Consider the following 21,132-nt stretch of genomic DNA (forward strand, 5'->3'; position numbering starts at 1 on the left):
CATATACTGGTTGTAAACTCTGTGATTTTGAGATTCGCAAGGTTTGTGATTACAAAAGAGATTTTTAAATGAGGCCTAACATCCATGATCCGAAACATCCTTTACCACGAAATGCAATCACAACCCTGACTGTGACGTTACCAAGAGTACCTTTATCCCTCAGTTAGCAGCTCATCTAAAATTCCCTGTCACTTCCCTTGGGCTCCTATTACAAATCCCTCATTATTTGACATAAGTGCTCTATATTTACAATTGACTTCTTGCTTTGGGGCAGTGTCCACAGTGTTGCCATTGTCTATGGTCCTGGGTCCTTTGGAGAATGTAGCCCAGGCTGCACTGGCTTTTTCTATCATGAAATAAAAATCTGCAGCCTAAAGACTTAGAACGAAGATGTAGAGAATAATTGGACACCATTAACTCACTCCGATTGAATGTGAGTTGGGAGTTTCCAACAGCACTTTATTGTGAAATGCCAAAAATACTGTCACATAAAAAAAGTCTGTTATATAGTGCACGCACCAATTGCCAGCAATGTGTAGTGTGAAGATATAGCATTGTTTTTCTGTACATGCACTATTGAATCCATGGGTAAGAAAGTTCGGTGACTCTAAAATAAAGCCATGTTAGGGACTGGATCACATGAAGCTGAATACATTCCATCTTGCCACCTATCTTGTTCGTTTCCCCCTTATATGAAGGATCTCCTCCTTGTCCATTTGCATAACTGTTAGAAATTAGGTTGTTGGTTGACTGGGGTATGAGTCCTAGTCAAGCAGCAACCACAATCCTATTTAGGGTAATAGGCAGGCAAACCCTAAATTAACCTGTGCTCACCCTCTGATAGCTTGGCACAGAGCAGTCAGGCTTCACTTTAGAGGCTGTGTGTAAAGTATTCATACAACACTGCAAACAGTAAAGCAGTGAAAACACCACACAAAAAAAGATCCCGCACCAGGTTTGAAAAATAGAACTAATCGTGCTGTGACTGAGGTGCGACTTTTATTTTCTCTTCTTCTTGTCACCCCGTTGAACCTCTTACCATTTGTAGCTATGTTTTATTATGCCACACAACCTTCACAGCGATCTATCTGGGCTGACTGCATTTATCTTCATAACATTTAATTGTCTCAAGTGCCTGTTTTTTGGATTACAATGCTATGATTTGATAGATTGAAAAACATATATTTCCATTGCTCTGTATGTGAGTTGTTTAAATTACAAAAGAGAGTGAAGTCAGAATGCAAAAAGGGTGCTTCATAAAATTAGCTCCAATGGACTGGTTGTTTCCGTTTACTCCTGCAAGATGGCTGAAAATAAAAATAAACATAAAAAAGAACTTACTAGCTGACTTCTGCTCCTGGCCACTGTACGCACAGGCTACCAGACTCCTGTGCAGCCAATCCAGATGTTGGTCTCATGCTGCAGGCAGCATACGAGCATTCAGGATGGGCCTGAGTACCATCCATTTTCCCTCCCAGAGAGACTGGGAGCATGTGCCTGCTCTCCGCAACCTAATAATATATCTTGGGTTGGAGACAGCTCAGTGCCCATGTTGGTTTGGCTGTTATAAGATGGCATGCCAAACCAACTTGCACACTGACAACAGTGCCCACCCACTCATCCTCCATCACTGTTATCCCGATGATCCAACCCCCAACGACTCAACACAAGAAGGCAAAATAAAACGATAATAACCACATTTTATTATCATTTTATTTTTTATGTTTTTAGGCTGCTGGCAAGGGGGTCATAGTGGAGGAGCCTCTACTGAATAAAGATAGGGTTGGAGATTGGCTAATCTAGGTATGTCGTACCCACCCTGCCCCCATTTCACCAGCCTCAGTCTGTCTTTCTGTCCTCTGGGGTGTGGAACACCAAGTAGATGCCAGTTAATGGTGTAAGAATCAGGACTGAGTACCAGTTAACCTGCCTTTCTGCGGAGGCAGAATGGGGCTTTTAGACCCCTACCTCTCAGTTTATTTGCTAAAAGTACAATCAGTGAAATCCCAATGTCCTCTCATTTTCCCTGGGCTGTGCTAATTCTGCCTAGGTCTGATAATTAGGAATTGAGGGGCATCAATGTCAGTGTGGCTTTCTAGGGTTCTAGCACATTTCATAACCTAGGATGACTAAATTACCCAGTCTCTCTTTTTAATTTAGGTGGATGCATTATTCAGTCCCAGGATCAGTCTGAATCCAGGGGATTAATCAAACCCTGACCATTTCTGAAAACTAAGGGCATCTGTATGAGCCCCATTGTTTCGCTCTTGCACCAAGCAAAGTGGTGCATGAATGACACAAATGAAAAATTAAGATGTATGAAGCCACACAAAGCTAACATGCATGGCCCTGAGTGGCTACATAAATCTAGAGTAATGCAATACAGCGCAAATCGCTGTGTTGCATTACTCTGCACCAGAGAGGCATTGTCATGGCTATTGCATGGGTGTTTGCATGCAACAAACATGATTTTGATGCATTCCCAGATTTACCAGAAGGGGTAGACATGGGAATGTGCAAAAAGCCACCACCTTCCCATGTGAGGCATTACTAGGAAAATACATTTGTTTCTCCTCGTTCTTTCCTCCTTCTCCGTGTACTGTATTCAGCAGAACACATAGAAGGAGAAAAAAGCATTAGGGGATTGTTTGTATACAGGAAGGTCCCCCTTCCTGCACAAAAGCAATCCTTATTCAATGCTGCCAGCCTTGCATCATGGTGCAAATGTGCCTGCATTGGCACTAGTAAGCCAAAAGTGTGCCAGCTCAGGGTAAAAGGCAGTAATGTGCCATATTGACTTAAATGCGGCACATTTCTGTCCTTTCTATGCCACACAAAGTGACTTGCTGTACTGTACCGAGGTGTTGACATTAATAATGGCCCCTCGTAACTATAGAATTGCAGTGCAGGGAAGTTTGCATGTATCCCAGCTTGCTTTTTTACACATAATGTACTAAATATGCCTGGGGTCTGCCACCAACCAAGGAGCCCTACAAACCATGAGTATTTCTGAAAATAGGAGGCCCAGGGAGATTGAGAGCGGTGTGGCTTGCATTTATACCAGCTATTTTTTTTGGCCAAAGATCTGCAAATATCATAAATGGGCCAATTAACTTTAACTATCCATTGGGCATTGCATTTGTATTCGTTCTGTGTCTGATGGACGTAGCAGTATTTAACGTTTGCAGATTATGATCCATTGCAACAAAATTTTTAAATGAAAATCTTGTCACCTATTTATCTATTTTCTTATTGCCTTACCCTTGTTTTTATTGCAGCAATTCGTTTTTTTTGCAAAAGCCTTGAGCAATATAGGGCATTAACCCCTTTCAGAATTCAGGATTCTATCCATACCTTTCTGGGTTGACCCATCAGTTCTACACTTCTTTCCCCCCACTATTTGCAAGTTCGAACCATGAAAATAGAAAATATTGCCCCCTGACTAAACCAGTTGCAAAAACCCCGCTGGCTTTTCTTCCATTCTGTCTGTTTCCGAAATCTGGGTGTTGGACTTGGCCCTTTTGGCAGGTTCACCCCAAAAACTTTTTGCTTTTAAAAGTGACCTGGTGTTCGTTGTTTTTGGCTTCTGCACACTATAACACTGTGTCCGAGTGTAAAGTGCGTGCGCACTCTGAGTGCATGTTGTGAGATTGGCCTGCCCTCCCATAGGAATGCAATGAGTGATATGTGTGTTCATGGTAGTTCCTGATGTGAGAGGAGTGCAGGGGCGAGTTTGGTATGTGCGAACTCGTGAGATTAAACGCTGCACAAGGGTGTGCGCAGATTTAATGTGTCTAGTGTAGAAGTGCCACTTTTAGAAGTTGGAATGTCTGTGCAGTGAATGTGAATTGACTGTCTGGCTTGTGATTGGCTGGAGCTGGCTGGTGTGCCTGGCTCAAGGAGTCAGGATGGGTCTGCCCGGTGGTGAATGAGGAGATCTGCATGTAGATGGGAGGGGGGAGTTGCACCTGGGACCTGAATAGGGCTGGGCCTTCCCTCCACAATGCTGGCTCCACCCCCTGTGGTGCGCCTGATGTCCCTAGCCTGACCTGTGAATGAAGAGATGGGCTGAGCAAAACAAAGTCCTCAAGAACCATTTGTAACTGGTTCTCCCCTGCCCTACAGCCTTATACAAAGGAAATATCTGTATAATAAGGGGCTGTGACCCCAGGTAAAGTATTCTCTCGGATCCTAACTTAAAGGGGGCCTGCTGCTGCTGCTGGGTGCCAGGAGGAACCGCCACTGGGTGCTGCCTCCCTGTTGGAGGCCCTTTGAGCTGCCCCTGGGCCCAGCATTTGCCCCCCCCCTTCATTCAAGGACTTTCCCTGGACCTAAACTCTAGCGCCTGGGAGTGCTTTATCCCTCATCCTGAAGAGTGCTTTAAGTCCATTACTCAAGAAGCTCTTTGTTGTCCTGAGGAGCACTTTGCCTTCCTTGGGAGCACTTTGTTTGTCCAAAGGAGCGACATCCTTGTGGGCTGCAGCGTCGAGCTGCGATCATCTGGGCAAGGAAAACCCTGGCGTGGAGATTCCCCTGCAACCGGCCTTATTTCAGCGCGGGTGCCTACCCCGCATATTTGCTGTGTTTTAGATCCCTAGCTGGTACCCACCCCGCCAGGAACCTTGTGCCATTGTTATTTTATATATACCCCTAGCCGATGCCCACCCCGCCAGGAACTTTGCTTTTTAGCGGGTACCTACCCCGTACCGTGCTGCATCACCGCCGCAGCCCGTGCAAACCCGAGAAGTCAGGCAACCCTCGCCGTGACATGGGCGGGGCCTGACCAGAAGTGCTTGAACAGGAAGCAGCGGGAGCCTTCCCCGTGCTCCTGCGTGTGTCCCGGGTAGCGTCGCATTGAAGGACCCAGGCAGGAGCCCATCCTGCACTGGGACCTGCTAACCGGAGGAAGGAGGCAGCCTGTCTTGAAGCGGGGCTCCCATGACCACGGTTAGAGCTCTGTGTGCCGCCAACACCTCCCAGAATGCCTCGGAGACTCATGGCGCAGATGAGTGCTGCAGGAGCTGGCGGGGCTCCCGTGTGTAGAGGAGAGCCCCGCCTGGCGGCAGAGAAGTGCCCAGACTGATGAAAAAAGGAGACGTGTGGTGGGATCCCCTGCAGGTTCCAGAGGAGACGGCCCGGCTAGAGAGCAGCAAGAGGAGTGCCGCGGACCTGGTGCCCATTTCTCCGTCCCACTGCCCCGCTGGACAGTGGGCAGCGGCAATGTTTGGGAGCATATTTCTTTGGGGGCCCATTGTTTCTAGAAGTCCCAAGGAAGACCTCTGGGCCATGTCCAGTTAAAAGTCCCAGTGGGGACACCTAAAAGCCCCCGCGAGGCCCAGAGGCACTGTAGTGTCAGAGCCTGTTTGACCAATTCTACAGCTGCCCCACCTGGCAGCTGCAACGTTGTGCAGTCTCCTACAGGGGGCACAGTGTACGCCCGAGTCCCTCTTGGTGATATCTACAGCTGCCCAGCAAGTAGTGTGAAGCTGCCATGTTTAGACCTGTTCTTTTCCTTTGTTGCTTTCGCTGCGTGCGCAGCCAGCCCGGACATTCCGGACATCGAGCATTTGAGCCCCTGTGGAAGGCCAGTTGGCCTGAGGGACAGTCCTCATGTGTTGTGCCCTTGCTAGGGGTACACTGTTTATGCCTAATGTGATTTATGCGTAATGTGCAATGCCTTTATGCCTGTGATACCTCTAACTGTGTTTTCATGCCTAGGAGGTTGTTTTGCCTAGTATAAATTATGCTAGTCAGTTTATGTTTCCCTACGTGACCTATGGATATGGTGATTAGTGTTGCGTAGTGTGTTCCTACCTTTTACCAGTGGTTACTTGTTGTGTTCTACAATTATTATTCTGTGCTACAGTTCTACTAAGTGCTATTTCTACTAAGTGCTGATTCTGACGTGGCCCTGTCACGTGTATATAATCCCCTGTAAATACTGCCCAGTGCCAATTGGCACAGTGTAATTTTGTGATTATGATCTAATGTGTTTATGGTAATACAAAGGTTATTTTTATGTATAACCTTGTGTGGAATTCCTTTTTGTGGTGTGCCTAGGGTGTTGCTGTTGTGTGAGTGTGTTGCGCAAACGCTTTACACATTGCCTCCGGGATAAGCCTGACTGCTCGTTCCAACCTACCAAGGGGGTGAGCAGGGGTTATCTTTGGCGTGTAACTCCCTTGCCCTGACTAGAGTGGTGGTTTCTGCCTGGCTTTGGGGCAAGTCTTAGCCAACCAGAAATCCCATTTCTAACACTGGGAATAGAGGGTTTCGGTATTCACAGATTTAAGACTACTAACTTTACGTCCGCACTCAAGCCGGAAATTCCGGCCCAGAGGCGGAGCTTCCAGCTTGGGGGCGGAGCTTGTGACCCGGAGGCGGAGCTTGCGGCTTGGAGGCGGAGCTTCCGGCTCAGAGGTGGGGATTTAGCCATGGCTGAAATATCCACCTCTGGGCCGCAAGCTCCGCCTCTGAGCCGGAAGCTCCACCTTTGGCCTGCAAGCTCCACCCCCAAGCCGGAAGCTCCGCCTCCGGGCCGGAAACTCCACCTCCGGGACGGAATTTCCGGCCCGAGTGCGGACATAAAGTTAGTAGTCTTAAATCTATTCTGTGAATACCGAAAGTAGTAAGTTCATTCTGTGAATCCCGAAAGTAGTAAGTTCACTCTGTGAATCCCGAAAGTAGTAAGTGCATTCTATGAATACCAAATAGGAGTAAGTTTAGGATTTAGTCTTAAGTTCATTCTGTGAATCGGGCCCAGAGTGATCTTAGCACAACAGTGCCCTTTGTTACTACCATTTCAGAAAAACAAAAATCTCTTTCTAGTTAAGAATGTTTTTCCCATTTTTTTTAAAACACAAAATGTTGCCTCAATATGTGTATTTCCTAAGGCCTGTGTAATGTAAATCACACCCCCTTGGTACATTCACAATCCCCAGACACGAGGAGAAAAAAAGGATGCCACTTTAGCTGCTGGCGCTGACTCTACTGGTGGAGTTGTGAAAGCTGCACCTTTTCAAGTTGTTTACCTTCATGCATCACTCTGAAAGCAGTGCTTTAGACATAGAATAATGAACCAAAATGCCAATATTATGAGGTGAGAGAGTATACTTTTCTGGGCTGAGCCACGATGTGATTATAAAAGATCCAAGTCGGTAGCTGAAAGAGACTAATTCACACAAGCATTGGCTGAGAAGGATTGGTCCACAGGCCAGTTTGTGTATATTTGAAAAATTAAGCCTTGCAGACAGCTGTGGTGGCAATTCAGACTTACAAATTAATGAAGGTGGGATTCGCAGTTCTGATGAAAGGTGTTTCTTTCATGGAGCATCAAAACATGAAATTACAATTGTTGCTTGTCTCCCACTGGATGTTTAATGCAGCTGTGCAAGTTTCTCATCAGCGACATAAATAATGTTTGCCACACCACCTTGTCTTTGTCTGTAGATGCACAGCCATCAGCTATGTGTGAGAAATTCCTCATGGAAGCTGTTAAATTATTGAAATCGAGTTCCAAAGACAGCCAAAGTGGCAGACAGTTTGTCTCCACTCAACAATAGCTTGAACGCAGTTATTGTTGCACCCATTTGTCGCAAACTGGACCAGCACAGGGCACTTTACCATCGGACGCTTAAAGCCCGAGGAGATTGCACTGTGCACTTTAATCTCTGGCCTACAGCCTTGTTGCTACATTCTGCTTATGACAAGTGTGGAGTGGTCTGGTCTTTTCTTAGTACCAACGCAATTTAAGAAACGGATGGGAATTCTCCTGGCCCTCAGAACCTAATCGGAATTAATTTGTTTAAGAATCGATTCATGAATATGTTCTTTTTGTTCACTCGGTTGTTACTATCGAACTCTTTACGCCCGATGTGAGTGTTTTCTGCACTTAATCGGCTCGTAGTCGTGTTATCACATCTTGGCTAGAACCAGTGGAACCTAGGAGTGTTTGGCCAGCTACTGTAAAAGCATTTTATACATTTTCTGGGAATCCTCTGTCTTCTGAAATCCAGGCACCATTTGGCTCAGAAATTGGTTCTTTTAGTTCTGCCAGGACTAGGGCGGAACAGACCCAATGGGCACTTCAATATTGTAAAATGCTCTTTTTTTGACCTGGCTAGCTTTTAATTCCAATGCAACTGTACTGTGGTGCAATTTATAGCTGTTTCATTCTGGTCAGGGCTAGTGTGAGCCAGGGGTAGGATACCCTATGCCTATGCAAAATATATTTTATCTCTACTTATGAGATTCCCCCTGGCTTTTGTGGCCTGATTAAATCGCTCAGAGCATATAGCTGGTACACACAGTGCCCCTCCATACCCCCAGACATGTGAGCTAGACCTGGTAGGTCCACTGAAGTGGAAAAATACACGGTATGATCTGAGACGGAGCCCACCTGGCTGGTTGATACTGGGCAACACATTCCAATAGTTGGCCTATCCTGTTCTTCACAGGCTGGTGGGCACCATCCACATGCCTCTTGGGCTAAGTTGCGCTATATAAGATTATTTTCATTCATTCATTCACATATCCTAAAACCTCCTTAGGATCCTGTATATTCTGTACCACTTTTTATTACCTTGATCCAATGCAACATGTACATTATTCACTGTACAGCTTTCCAATAAGTAAAGACTGGCTCTCTAGTGATCACGGTTTGCTAAAGGTGAATTTGCATTAATGTCAATAGCTCCATGGTGACATTTGTCAAGTTTTCTTAATTCTCAATTTAGCATTTTGCCATACCTTGCTTCTGTCCGAAAACACAATACATTGTATTCTTCAGACAGAATGTTGTCTAGGAGTTGCATGGCAGAACAGTGCTTTTTTTCTTAAAGGTTATCTATTGCACCATTATTTGATTGTCGACTGGAAAGGATGTAATGTCCAAGCACTTTTATGACGTACTGAATTGATAGTGTTATGCTATGGATTGATCAATAGTGACATTAATCACTATTTTGTTTGAATTGATTTTTACTTGTTTTGATCATGTTTATGGTTTTAAATAACTAGAAACAATAACAATTACCGTTCTGGTAGGATGAATTATACATTGTATAAGAAAGTAAGGACACTAAATCTGCTTCCAGGACTTTGCAAATTAATTTATATTTTAAAATGTCAAAAATGGAAAGAAGGTAGCTGTTAATGCTCTTGATCCAGCGGATCACCAACAACAGATACTCTACTACCACATACTAACCAGGGCCCATAAAACACACAGTGGTTAAACCGCTGAGGTGTTTCAGATTTTATATAATTTCACAAACTGCTTAGAATTAGTTTATTCAAAACCTCTGTTTAATTTTCAACTAACCCTTCGCAGATCTACAAGTTCTTTCCTCTGGTCGATGGACCATTAATTGAAACTAGTGATAGAGCGCGCAGGTCACCCGACCAACAATTTTACCATATACGTATTGGGCCCATAAATTCAATTCACCATATTTATTAATCGGGTAACCTTACACTCTACTACCAGTAACCCTGCTCCTTCCTATTTTATTTCCAGTGCACCCGACTTACCAATCCACTGTTACGGGTACCTATGATCACAATGGATCAGGGAGCTAGCTGTAAAAGAAAGGCAGACACAAAATACCAACTATCATATAATTTCTTTGCACTCATGTAAGGACCACAGACTCAAGAAGTTTTAAAAATCTTTATCTAAATTTCATCAAGTTCTGAAAGCATTAGGTTCACAGCAATTAAACTGTCAATTACTAAAATTATAAAGAGCACGTATCCATATAAAAAGTGAATAAGACCAACCATTTAAGAGTCTAAAGGAAAGGTAAGAACAGGGAACATACTAATAAGACATTTCAGAGTTTGGACTCAGTATGATGTCTAAAGGACGGGGCAAATAAGGAACATACTAGAATTTCACATTGAAATATTTCCCCATGAAGAGGAACTATAGGTAAAGTAAGAATGGACCATACTAATAAAACAATGCAATTACTTGAATCGACTAAAGGATGGGTAAAGAAAAGGAACATCTAATTTTCAGAAACAGTGCTGTATTCAACTATAGGTAAGGGGAAAAATGGAACATGCTAGTATAACAATAGTAAGGTATGATCATTTCATCTATCAGGGCAGAGTGTAAAACATGGAAAACCAATATGCAAGAGTACGTCTTTATTGAAGCAAGGAAAAGAAGGAAAGATGCAGAATAAAATCTCCCAGCACTATATTTACCTAGTACGGTGTGAAGACCAACCCTGGCCACGGGTCAGTTAAGGACAGGAGAAACCCCAAGGAAGGACAGTCGCCAGTAGGCCAGCAGGTGCAGACTGGACACCCCAGGACAGGACAGGAAAACCAGATTAGGATCAGGACGGGACTACCAAGGTAAGACCAGCACCCGCAGTTCGGAAGCAACGCCTGCGCTCCACCCTCTCTGCAGCTATCAGTCAAAACCCCGATTGGGTTATCGAATTCCCCAGCAAAGTGCTCCGCCAGCACTTACGGTTTCCCAAAACCCCGCTTGGGTCTCTGGAAATTATGGACAGAGTGCTCCGCAGCTCTCTGTATTAGTCACCTATTGAGTGCGTTGGGTCAGTGACAGGTCAGCTATTCGGACAAGTCGGGCAATTTCTCTAGCTAAACCTAGGCTAGTTACACTGTTTTTGGGTCAGTGTACCACCCCCCAAATGTTGCAAGTGTAAGAATCCCCAATTTCAATTGGTCCTCAAGTAGGACAGATCAACACAACAACCAGAGTTTACATCTTCAATCCTTAATTTGCATGTTTTGGGACCGCCTATTGAATTTGGGGTTCCCATGACATAAATCTCAACATTACAATAGCGCATCTATGAATTATGATACATTTGGTACAATTCAGCTTCTTCTGCTAGGCGAAGGTGCATCTTCCCAGGCACTTCTTGGCTGGGACCACGGGTTGGCAGGAATTCAATGCCATAGAGTTCGTCCACCGGCAGAAGACTGTCATGCACAGAAAGGTTATTCAATATGGAGTATTCCCATCCCTCAGGCACACAGGTTTCGATACATGAAAAGTAAGCGAAAACAATTTAGAACATAGAAAATAAGTGAATACACTGTATACCAGGAATTCCTATATGACTCCCCTTACTTTATTTTAACTATAGCATTATTATTAGTGCAAATGAACAGAAAAACAGAAAGCGGCAGGACAAGCTTCGGCATGTGAGAACACAAAGCAGCCATCTTTAATCAAGTGCGCAAGCGCGAAAAGTTCCCACCAGTACTGCGAGTATGTCACGTCACGTGAGTGTGACCAACGCATGCGCAGAAGAAAATCCCGCCAAGCAGCGGCCATTTTAGTGGCAAACGTGTTAAGGTTAATAAACACATAGGCAAGCATCACTCGGATACCCAAAATGTCAGAATAAGGAGGAAATTAATAAGACAAACAAGTTGATTTAGTTCATTATGGTTATTCAAGGTTCATGAGTACAAGCAAGCCGCTTTACGTGCGAATTCTTGCTCCATCACTAGTTGATGGTGATAATTAACATAAATTAACTTTAAGTAAATCACCACAGACTCAAGATGTTTTCAAATCTTTATCTACATTTTTAGATGCATGTGTAAAATTTCAATACAGTGCAGTGCCCATCATTCATAGGAGAGAAAATTCAATTAATAAACATAACACATTTATCTCTGATGCACGCAATGATTGATGCTGGTAAGGGAGAGGACAGAGAGAAAAGATGAAAAAAATCAGCAAATAACAGAAATGTTATATTTACCAAGGATGGTGTGAAAGACCAACCCCCTGGCCAAAGGGCTGGTGAGGGTCTCCTGAGAAAGATTATAGGACAGGATAGATACCCTCTCTAAGGGATGTATGTCGTTACTACGCATGCTTTTACAATGCATGCCTTTACCACGCAAGTTTTACAACGCAAGTCGTTACACGACTTGCGTTGGGGGGTGCTGGATAGTAAATAGTTTAATTTACTATTCCAACTTCAGTCCCCGTGGATAGTAGGGAAGGAGTTGGATAGTAAATTAAACTATTGTGGTAAAGGTACTGCGTGGTAAAAGTTGCGTTGTAAACACTGTTCCCCCTCTCTAAGATACCAACGATTGCGCTGCAACTCTCTCTGACACTCTCTTCCTCCTCTAGATTCTTTTGTGATCTTCAAATCTAACCCAATTAAATTAGGATGGAAAGTTCTGCTTCAGGCTCTGCAATCAAATCTTCATCAGCATCTCACAGCATCAGCTTCTCTCCCCAGCACTCACAGGTCTCCGCTGTCAGCAATTCTCCATCAGCTCTGATTAACTAACTATTGCTATCTTAATTATACCTTTCCTTCTGCATGTTCCACCCATTAATGTTTCAATATTGGGAAAATACGAAATTTGATTGGTCCGGCAAAGGGAGTCCTTCATCACACCATGCTTACATGTCACAAAAATCAGTCAAACCATTGTTTGCAAACCCAACCCCTTACTTTTTATTCAAAAATGGTATTCCCATATACTACATGTATCCATTTTGAAACATTAAGACACTACAATGAATGAAAAATGTCACTGTTGAACTCTGCACCCTCTGTTCCCAGGCTGTAGTACTAGTTCTTGGGTTTCTTTCAACTGCTGTGTCATTGACCTTCATGACTTCCCTCATTGGGCATGCGCAGGCTTCGCGTCATTCAGCTCATTCAGTTACGTGAGAAAGGCCCAAATACACACTAATTATAAAAATCAAAAGACAGATGTTAATTTCTCAAAATAAGTGGTTGCACTGTATACCACTCACTTCTACTCTAACCCATTGTATTTCTTACTTTTATCTCTGTGTTGGCATTAGTAAAATAGCTTGCTCTTATTTCAGATAAGCAGGTGCCATGCATGCGAGTCTTCAAGCCACCATGCTAATAGCTTCTGCTCATGCACTAGAATTTCCCTCTAAGCGTTACCTAGTCATACTACGTAGATTAAGTTGACGCATGCACAAAACAGATTTCCCGTTTAAAGAGGTATTAGTCCTTCTTCAATGTTATCTGCATTAGTACATCCATACACAAGGTTCGCTAGCCCAAAAATGTTTGTGTTAGTAACTTAAACAAGCGAATTGCTCCGAGCAAGTCTCTTCTCTTCAAGACCTTGCTCCATCACACTGGATAGCCCTTTTTTCTGTTTGGTGCTACTCCACATACCAGCTTTTCTTCATCCTAGCACTGACATTTGTCACACTGACTTAATTCCCTTGGTTGACAGTAGGAGATATTTGCTAATACCAATGTGGGAAGAGGATGTGGTCTGACGGCTAGACTGCCGACTTTTGAGCTGAGAAACCAAGGTTTGAACCACGGAGTCACATCCACATCCGGTGATTCTGGGCAAATCACTTAATCTCTCCGTGCCTACCAAAAAAAAGATTCATGTGTCCTTGTGTAACATAATCAGTGCTCATGTAAAGCACTCCAATACCTTTGGGTTGAGTTTGTGCTATATAACGTTCAACATAAATGTAAGGTTTGTTTTCCTACTCAAAATGACTCTTATCTTTATCCGTGCAAAATACTTTTGATCTTACTTTTCCTTTGTGAATTGGACCCTTAGTTTAGACCTGGCCTGAAGTCTAAAGGCCCTAATCGCAAAGGTAAACTTAGACCTGAAGTATGAGTTTAGATATGAAGTGTAAGTTTACCTTTGCGAATTAGGCCCTTAGACTTCAGGCCTAAGTTTACTTTTGTGAATTGGGCCCTCGATGTCTAGCTTTATCAGCATGAGTTTATAATTATTTGTGCTGTTTTTAGACTAATGGGCTTGCATGAAACAATACATTTCAATTGACCAACAAACTGTAACAAAATATTGAGACCTCAAACTGATATCTCCTGCGATATCACTAGAGGCAATATTTATTTCAACAGAAAAAAATGGTAAGGTATTGTGGTAGTATGATTGTTCATATCTCTAGCCACTAGTTGGTAGCTGAAAGATCAAACAGACATTTTGAATGCATTTTTATAAATTCATTTGAGATATACCTTACCAGCTAACGTTAACCATCTAATAACAGCAATGCTGAATTCACAAATAGTCTGTAAAACAACGACCAATAAAACATTCTGTATTTTTTTTAACAGCTGAAGGTCTTTGGAATGATGAACACTGTGAACAAAAGTTTCCATTTCTCTGCAAGTATAGCGCTCCGCCACCTTACTGATGGAAATCTGTTCTGAAGGACCATTGCCACAACGTCCAGCGGAAGCTGTAGATGCTTTACAATAAGTGATCTATTATAATGTTAATGAATACGGCATATATTTCAGGTAACCAGGTACCCTCTGGCAAGAAGATACAAAGTACATCCAAGACTTTGTGTGCCACCTTAAAGAATTGAAGACTTGTGATGAAGTTCCATTGTAAATCATTAAATCACTGCTGTCATTGAAACACACACATGTATGCAATGAAAATCTCCACATATGATGTGCCTTACAATGATCCCTGGTTTAAGACATTTGTTTGTTGATTAATCATTTTGAGTGTTAAAAAATGAGTATATTTTAATCAAAACTGCAGATGTTATTAGTACAGTGCTTGCTTGCGATATTGTTAAAATGGAATATATAAAAAATAAAGATGTTGATTAATCATAGAATTATGTTTCTGCAATTATATAAGCTGTATTCACTTTAAAATTAATAATTCAATACATTTTGTTTGAAGGAAAATTACAGTAGAGCGCTCATTGTAACAAGATGCCATTATTGCGAGCAACTAAACTTCTCTCACAACGAGACGTGGGCACATTTGCAATTTCATGGAGTGGCCAACAGAATAGCATTAGTAGCAGTTGATCCAAAACATCTAACCAAACCGTGCACCCATAGACATCAGAGGCCAATCCTCGGGTGAAGTTGCACTTTATGTAACTGGACTCAGTAATCATGATGTGGACTGTGTTAAAGACTGTCGATAGGACTTGACAATAGATCCATGAGTAAAGAGAAAATCACTGTCCACTTTAATTGCCTAACACAATTTCTAAAGCACACGAATGCCCTTAGGCATTGGCATTCACCTAATTCCTGATATGTGAACCAAAGCTAGGGGGGGAAGGAACATTAGAGAGACAGAGAGAACAGCGAGGATTTCAATATTTTCCGGATGCTGCCAAATTAGACTGACTTTTAAGGTGCATAGGTAGTCTGTCCCAAAGTTGACAGGTGAACTGAACAAAGCTTCTGCCTCCCCACAAAGTTTTCTCGATTTTTGGAACAGTGACTGATTTGGATCATCAATGGATTTTGAGAGGTAGGTGTTTCCAGGCTTCACTTTCATCTAAAAGCCAAACTTAGCAGATCAACAGAAGAAACACAAATGTACCCAGATTATCCAATTACAAGATGGCTAGGTGTATGTGTGTTGATACCATGTGGTGGTTAAATACTTTTTTTCCAGCCAGCATCATCACACACGACTCTGTCTATTACAATTATTTGCAGATGGAATAGTAAATAACTAAGCTGGGAGAAATCTGCACTTATTTACCTCCTTTTCTGAGGAGGAAGTAAATATACGAAAGTGAGAGCTGCAGACAGAGTTTGTAAGGTTGAGTATGGGGATGGTGCCAGGAGACAGCAAATGCTGTGGGTTGGCAAAGGGAAGTTTTGTGATCCCCATGTTCCATGGAAGGGCTGGCAGGGTGTCAAAGCTGAGCCCCACTTGCAATACAATACATGTGATTTTTTTTACAACAAATTGTATTTGTTTTAATGACTGAGTCAAAAAAATATATAACTGCAGCTTCCCCTTCCCGTCCCAAAACCATCCTATCCCCCCACCTGCAGCCGACCACAATTGTAGGACAACAGTTCGAGACTACTATCTGAATATGGAAAACAACAACCCATGATAATTACACCATTTCACCCAGATCTTAATGAGTTTTTGCGGACATCACTGGGCCACATTAACCAGTTCCTCCAGTTTGGCACACCAACTAATGTAGGCGTGCCATAGCTTCAGGGTTGGTTGGTTTGGTCGATTCCAGGACTGTGCAATGTCTCTTTTAGCCACCAGGGTAACCAATTCAATGACAGCCCTGTCTCCACATGTATCTCCAAATTCATCCATTTTCCCCAGCAGGGCCAGCTGTGCAATCAATGCAACTGGAGTATGTACAACCTGCGATAGGTCTGTACCTATACATGTCAAGTAGTGAGTAATTGCATGATACTGCCAGACCATGTGTGTCTGTGAGATTGACAATGAGCATATCTGGGGTGAGTGAATATACTGGTGTGTCCCAGCCCATGTGGAGTAATCAAGGTTTGGTGGAGGTAGTGTAGGTGCACCAGGAGGATCCATGCAGAGATCGCCAGTTCCCTAGGGACCATGCTGGCCACTTGTCTTTCAACCTCCTCCATCTTGTCGACCTACCCCTTCCATTTCTGTTTTAGTGGGTCGAGTGTTTCTAGGGCAGTGCATACAAGGGCTCTGTATGGATGGGAAAGACCCCCTTGGCCAACTTCCCCATCAACAATTGAGCCTCAAGGGAGGCTAAACGCCTCCACTTCCTGCAGATGGGCGCTGTAGTGACACAGCTGTGAGTAGGTATGGAACTGAGTGGGGGAAAGAGTGAAATAACCTTGGATGTCTGTGAAAGAGTACATAGTAGAGCCCTGCCACATGTATACCATCACTGTAATACCGATGGAGTTCCAACAACTAAATCCCTTTAAGAGTGCCACCTGTTCCAACCAGCACCCCCTCTAAAGGGGGTAGTGTTAGATGTCTGACCCAGCCTGTGAATTTTGTGGCTTCACCTTCATGTCAAAAAGACCACCCTGGCAATCTCCAGAAGAGCAAGAGGGATCAGATGGCCATACACGTGGTGCATGACCCCATTGATACTAAGGCCAGAAAGTTCTAGCTTCAATGCCGGGTTATCCCAAACACCTGTCTGCCAGTCGTTTATGACTTTTGACTGGACGGCCCAGTAATACAGATGAATATCTACCACCCCGATGCCTCCATCATACAACGATTAGAGACACTTGGCCTGGCAAATGTGAGGGAGATGGTCTCTCCAGAGAAAGGACTCGAGCACTGCTGCCACTTTGTTTAACCATTTGTTAGGGATTTGGAGCAGAAAGGCCCGGAAAAAGATAAGGAAAACGGGGTAAAATCATAATTGTTATCAACACAACCCTACCCAAAACATTAAAGGTAGGTGTTGCCATGTTGCCAGGCTAGCTCTGGTCAGCTTCTAAAGGGGAGTGAGGTTAAGCGTGTGTGTGAGGTCAACGTAGACATATGTACCCCAAGATACTGAAAATGAAGGTGACTGATGGGAATCCCAAGCAACCAGTTCATCGAAGCACTATTCCGCTGAAAAGGGATGAGTAACAACTTCTTCTTCTTTACCTGGATGCCTGAAGCATCTTCAAAGGGCCTGAGGATTTTAAGGGCCCGTGGGCCAGACCTTGCCGGATCTGCAAGGATCACAAGGACATCATCCACATGTAGGGCAATTCTGTCTTCAATGGCTCCACTCCATCTCGAACATATGATGTTACAATGCAAACAATTACAACGCATGCTTTGACAATGCATTTTTTACATCGCTACTACCATTACATTGCATGATTTTACATTGCATACCATTACAATGCATTTTTTTAAACTAGCATTACAACGCATTCCATCACAACACATTCCAACACAATGCATACCATTACAATGCATAATACTTTTAGTGCAACAGTTGTGCAAGTGTTTGATAGTGTAGGGATAAAAAGTACTATTCCCCCTCCACTGAGTGTAACAGTAAGTAAAGTGTTGGATGGTGTAGGGGTAACAATTACTATTCCCATTCTAGTGAGTTCAACAGTAGGGAAAGTGTTGGATAGCATAGGGGTAAAATTACAATACTCCCCCTTGAGTGAGTGTTGGATAGTGTAGAGGTAAAAATTACTAGTCCTACTCCAGTGAGTGCAACAGTAGAGAAAGTGTTAGATAGCGTAGGGGTAAAAATGACTATTCTTACTCCAGTAAGTGCAACAGTAGGAAAGTGTTGGATAGTGTTGGGGTAAAAATTACTATTCCCAAATTCCCCAAAACCCATACCCAACCTAAAACTTAAAATTCTCCATTACTTACCTCATAATGTGTTGTGATGACATGTGTTGTGATGGCATGCGTTGGATTACATGCACTGTAGTGACTGCTTTGTAATGGCATGCAATGTAAAGGCACTGGGTTGTAAAAGTTGCATTGTGAAGGCATTGCGATATAATGACTGTGTTGTAATGGATGTTTCCCCTCCATATCCAGCCCCACATCTGAGCATCACAATGGATTCATTGAGTCAGGGGACATCCCTGACGGGTAGCACAACTTACCAGATTTTGCAGGACAATACTCCATTAACTATGACCTGAGCTTTCGGGTGTGACTACAATAGTGTCACCATGTCCCAAAACTGGGAACCACAACCATTTGGCTCAGCACCAAGATAGTCCCTATTAACTACATCAAATATTTTTTAATTTCAGCCAGCTACATGGGCGTTGCCTTTTTGATATAGCCTACATGGGCCAGAGCGACATGCAATCGCCAAATACAATGTCTGGTAGCCAGGCATGAAATCACATTTATCCGGGTGGCCTGGTTGCCTACATTTTGGCACTTATTTTTACATCTGGATTAGTTAAAGAAATAGGCTGATAGGATGTGCAGTCTGAGGATGGCTCATTGGTCTGGGGGGAAATGACAATAGTTGCCTGATTGAGTTCCGGAGGCAACAATATGTTTCACAGCCTCTAAGTAAAACCTGAGGAGATTGGGGGCCAGTAGACCATTATTGAACGAGGAAAAAAGATGAAGCTCCATAGGGGAGATAGTCTTGGTGTGTAAGAATTATAAGGAGTAGTACTCAAGAGTAAAGCCATTTGGGCGCTGATTCAGTCCAGTAGACCATTATTGAGCCAGGAAATAAGATGAAGCTCCATATGGGAGATAGTCTTGGTGTGTAAGAACTATCAAGCAAATCAGTCACTCGGGGTGTAGCGTGGACGACCAGGCATAAACAAAAGCAAACAAAGCAAAAGATTAAGAAACAGTAAACATAAACCCCATGTCAACATTTCCCAGCAACCCCCCATCCCACACTTTAACTCCTGAAGTATCTGTCACCCAATGGTTCCGACAAATATAAAAAAGAAACATGATGGGGTAAATGAGTTGAATGTCCTCTTTTGTAGGATATAGATGTGGAGATCAAATCGCAAATAGAGAGCCTTGGGTCTACAGCTAATGGTCAGGCAGAAAAAATGTATTAAAGAGTTAGTTTGAGTCCAACAGAGGGTCTACATCAGAGGAAACCGAAACATCTTACGTACCCCCCGGAGAACAACAGGGGAGTGAAAGAATTCTCAGTCTCCATCTGAGACCCAGCTGGGTCAGATTCGGATGATGCTGGGGACTTGGGAACATTTTCATTTTGAGAGTGGGTGGAGGCAGAGCACAAGGAACCCGGATCTATTTGGGAGGTGTCCCTCTTGGGTTCATACCTATGCCAGGATTTTTGCTGAGTTGCCCATTCCCAAGCTGCCTAAAAAGTGTTGAAAAATGATAGAAAGAATCTTGGACAACCCTAGCTGTGCATGAAAAAGCAACATGCACCAAAAGGACATTGCCCTGAGTTTCTACTTCACAGTGTCAAAGGATTTGCATTGCAGCTGGGTAGAATGGTATAATCTGGGAATATCAATAATCAATCAATCAATCATAGCATTTGTAAAGCGCACCACTTACCTCAAGGTGCTGGGGGTGGAGGGTTCTGATACTGCTCTAAGAGCCAGGTCTTGAGGAGTCTTCTGAAGGTCAGCAGGTCTTAGGTCTGTTGTAGGTGGGTGGGGAGGGTGTTCCAGGTCTTGGCAGCGAGGTGGGAGAAAGATCATTTGCCGGAGGTCGCTCTTTGGATGCGGGGGACTGCGGCAAGGGCGAGGCCGGTGGAGCGGACCTGGCAGTGGGGGTGTAGAAGCTGAGTCGTTTGTTGGGGTACATTGGTCCGGTAGTGTGGAGTGCTTTGTGTGCGTGGGTGAGGAGCTTGAAGGTTATCCTCTTGTTGATGGGGAGCCAGTGCAGGTCTCTCAGTTGGGGTGTGATGTGGCTGCGGTGGGGGGTATCGAGGATCAGACCTGCGGAGGCGTTCTGGATGCGTTGCAGCTGTATCGGAGGTTTGGTCGAGGCTCCTGCGTACAGTGCGTTTCCGTAGTCCAACCTGCTGCTGAGGAGGGCCTGGGTGACCGTTCTTCTCGCTGCGGTGGGTATCCACTTGTAGATCCTGCAGAGCATGCGGAGGGTGTTGAAGCAGGAGCAGGAGACGGCGTTGACCTGCTTGGTCATGGAGAGGGTGGAGTCAAGGATGATCCCTGGGTTGCGTGCGTGGCCGGTGGGTGTTGGAGCTGTTCCCAGTGCTGTCACCACCAGGAGTCGCCCCAAGCCGAAGGGGTCATATTGTGAAAAGAATTCAAGTAGAGCTTACCATGGATTCAGGCCTACCGAAGGATAGTGTCTTGATCATGGAAAGTTCAAAATCATAATAATGAGTGGCAGAAGAGGGGCCCCCAAAGGAGGATGCTGCACCAGTAAACGATATGCTTGCCCACAAACCACTTTGAACTTCAAGTCGGCTGAGTCATCTTCAAGAGTGGAAACTCAACTCGTCACCTCGGTCACTCTCCGAGCAACTTTGCAGAGAACTTGTCGCAGCAGGACAACATCAAAACTGACCTCTCTGATCTTGGATTAGAGTGCTTCCTGCAAAACCTCAATGTCTTGTAAGATTTGCTGTGCATCTGGAGATGGAGAGGGTTCAGGAGGGAGTTACCACTCTGGAGCCGTCGACTGGGATCAGAGGTTGATGTCCTGAGTTTGTCTATTTTTGATTTGGAGCCTGGCACATGGAGCTTGTCTTTCCCCATCACTGTGTCCCTGGAAAAAAGGCAAACGAGGACTGTGTTGCGACCTACTGCTACCACAAGCGTGTGTGTCTCTCTAGTCATGAGAGATGGGGAAGTCCGCTCCAGGCCAAAGCTCATAGTATCAGTTCCCCAAACTCCTGGCCTGCTTACTTCAAAAACCACGATGCAG

General features: G+C 44.0%; 1 protein-coding gene across 1 annotated transcript in view; it reads left to right on the forward strand.

Moving 5' to 3' along the window:
• Positions 1-14,625, forward strand: part of LOC144753792 (lectin-like) — a 348,088-nt gene extending 333,463 nt beyond the window's left edge. Inside the window, exon 4 of the mRNA XM_078641367.1 lies at positions 14,112-14,625. Within this exon, the coding sequence (XP_078497493.1) occupies positions 14,112-14,191 (80 nt within the window). The 3' untranslated portion in view covers positions 14,192-14,625. The remainder of the gene's footprint in view (positions 1-14,111) is intronic.
• Positions 14,626-21,132: the final 6,507 nt, after the last annotated feature.

The sequence above is a fragment of the Lissotriton helveticus genome, chromosome 5_1 (genome assembly GCF_964261635.1).
Source record: "Lissotriton helveticus chromosome 5_1, aLisHel1.1, whole genome shotgun sequence".
NCBI lineage: Eukaryota > Metazoa > Chordata > Amphibia > Caudata > Salamandridae > Lissotriton > Lissotriton helveticus.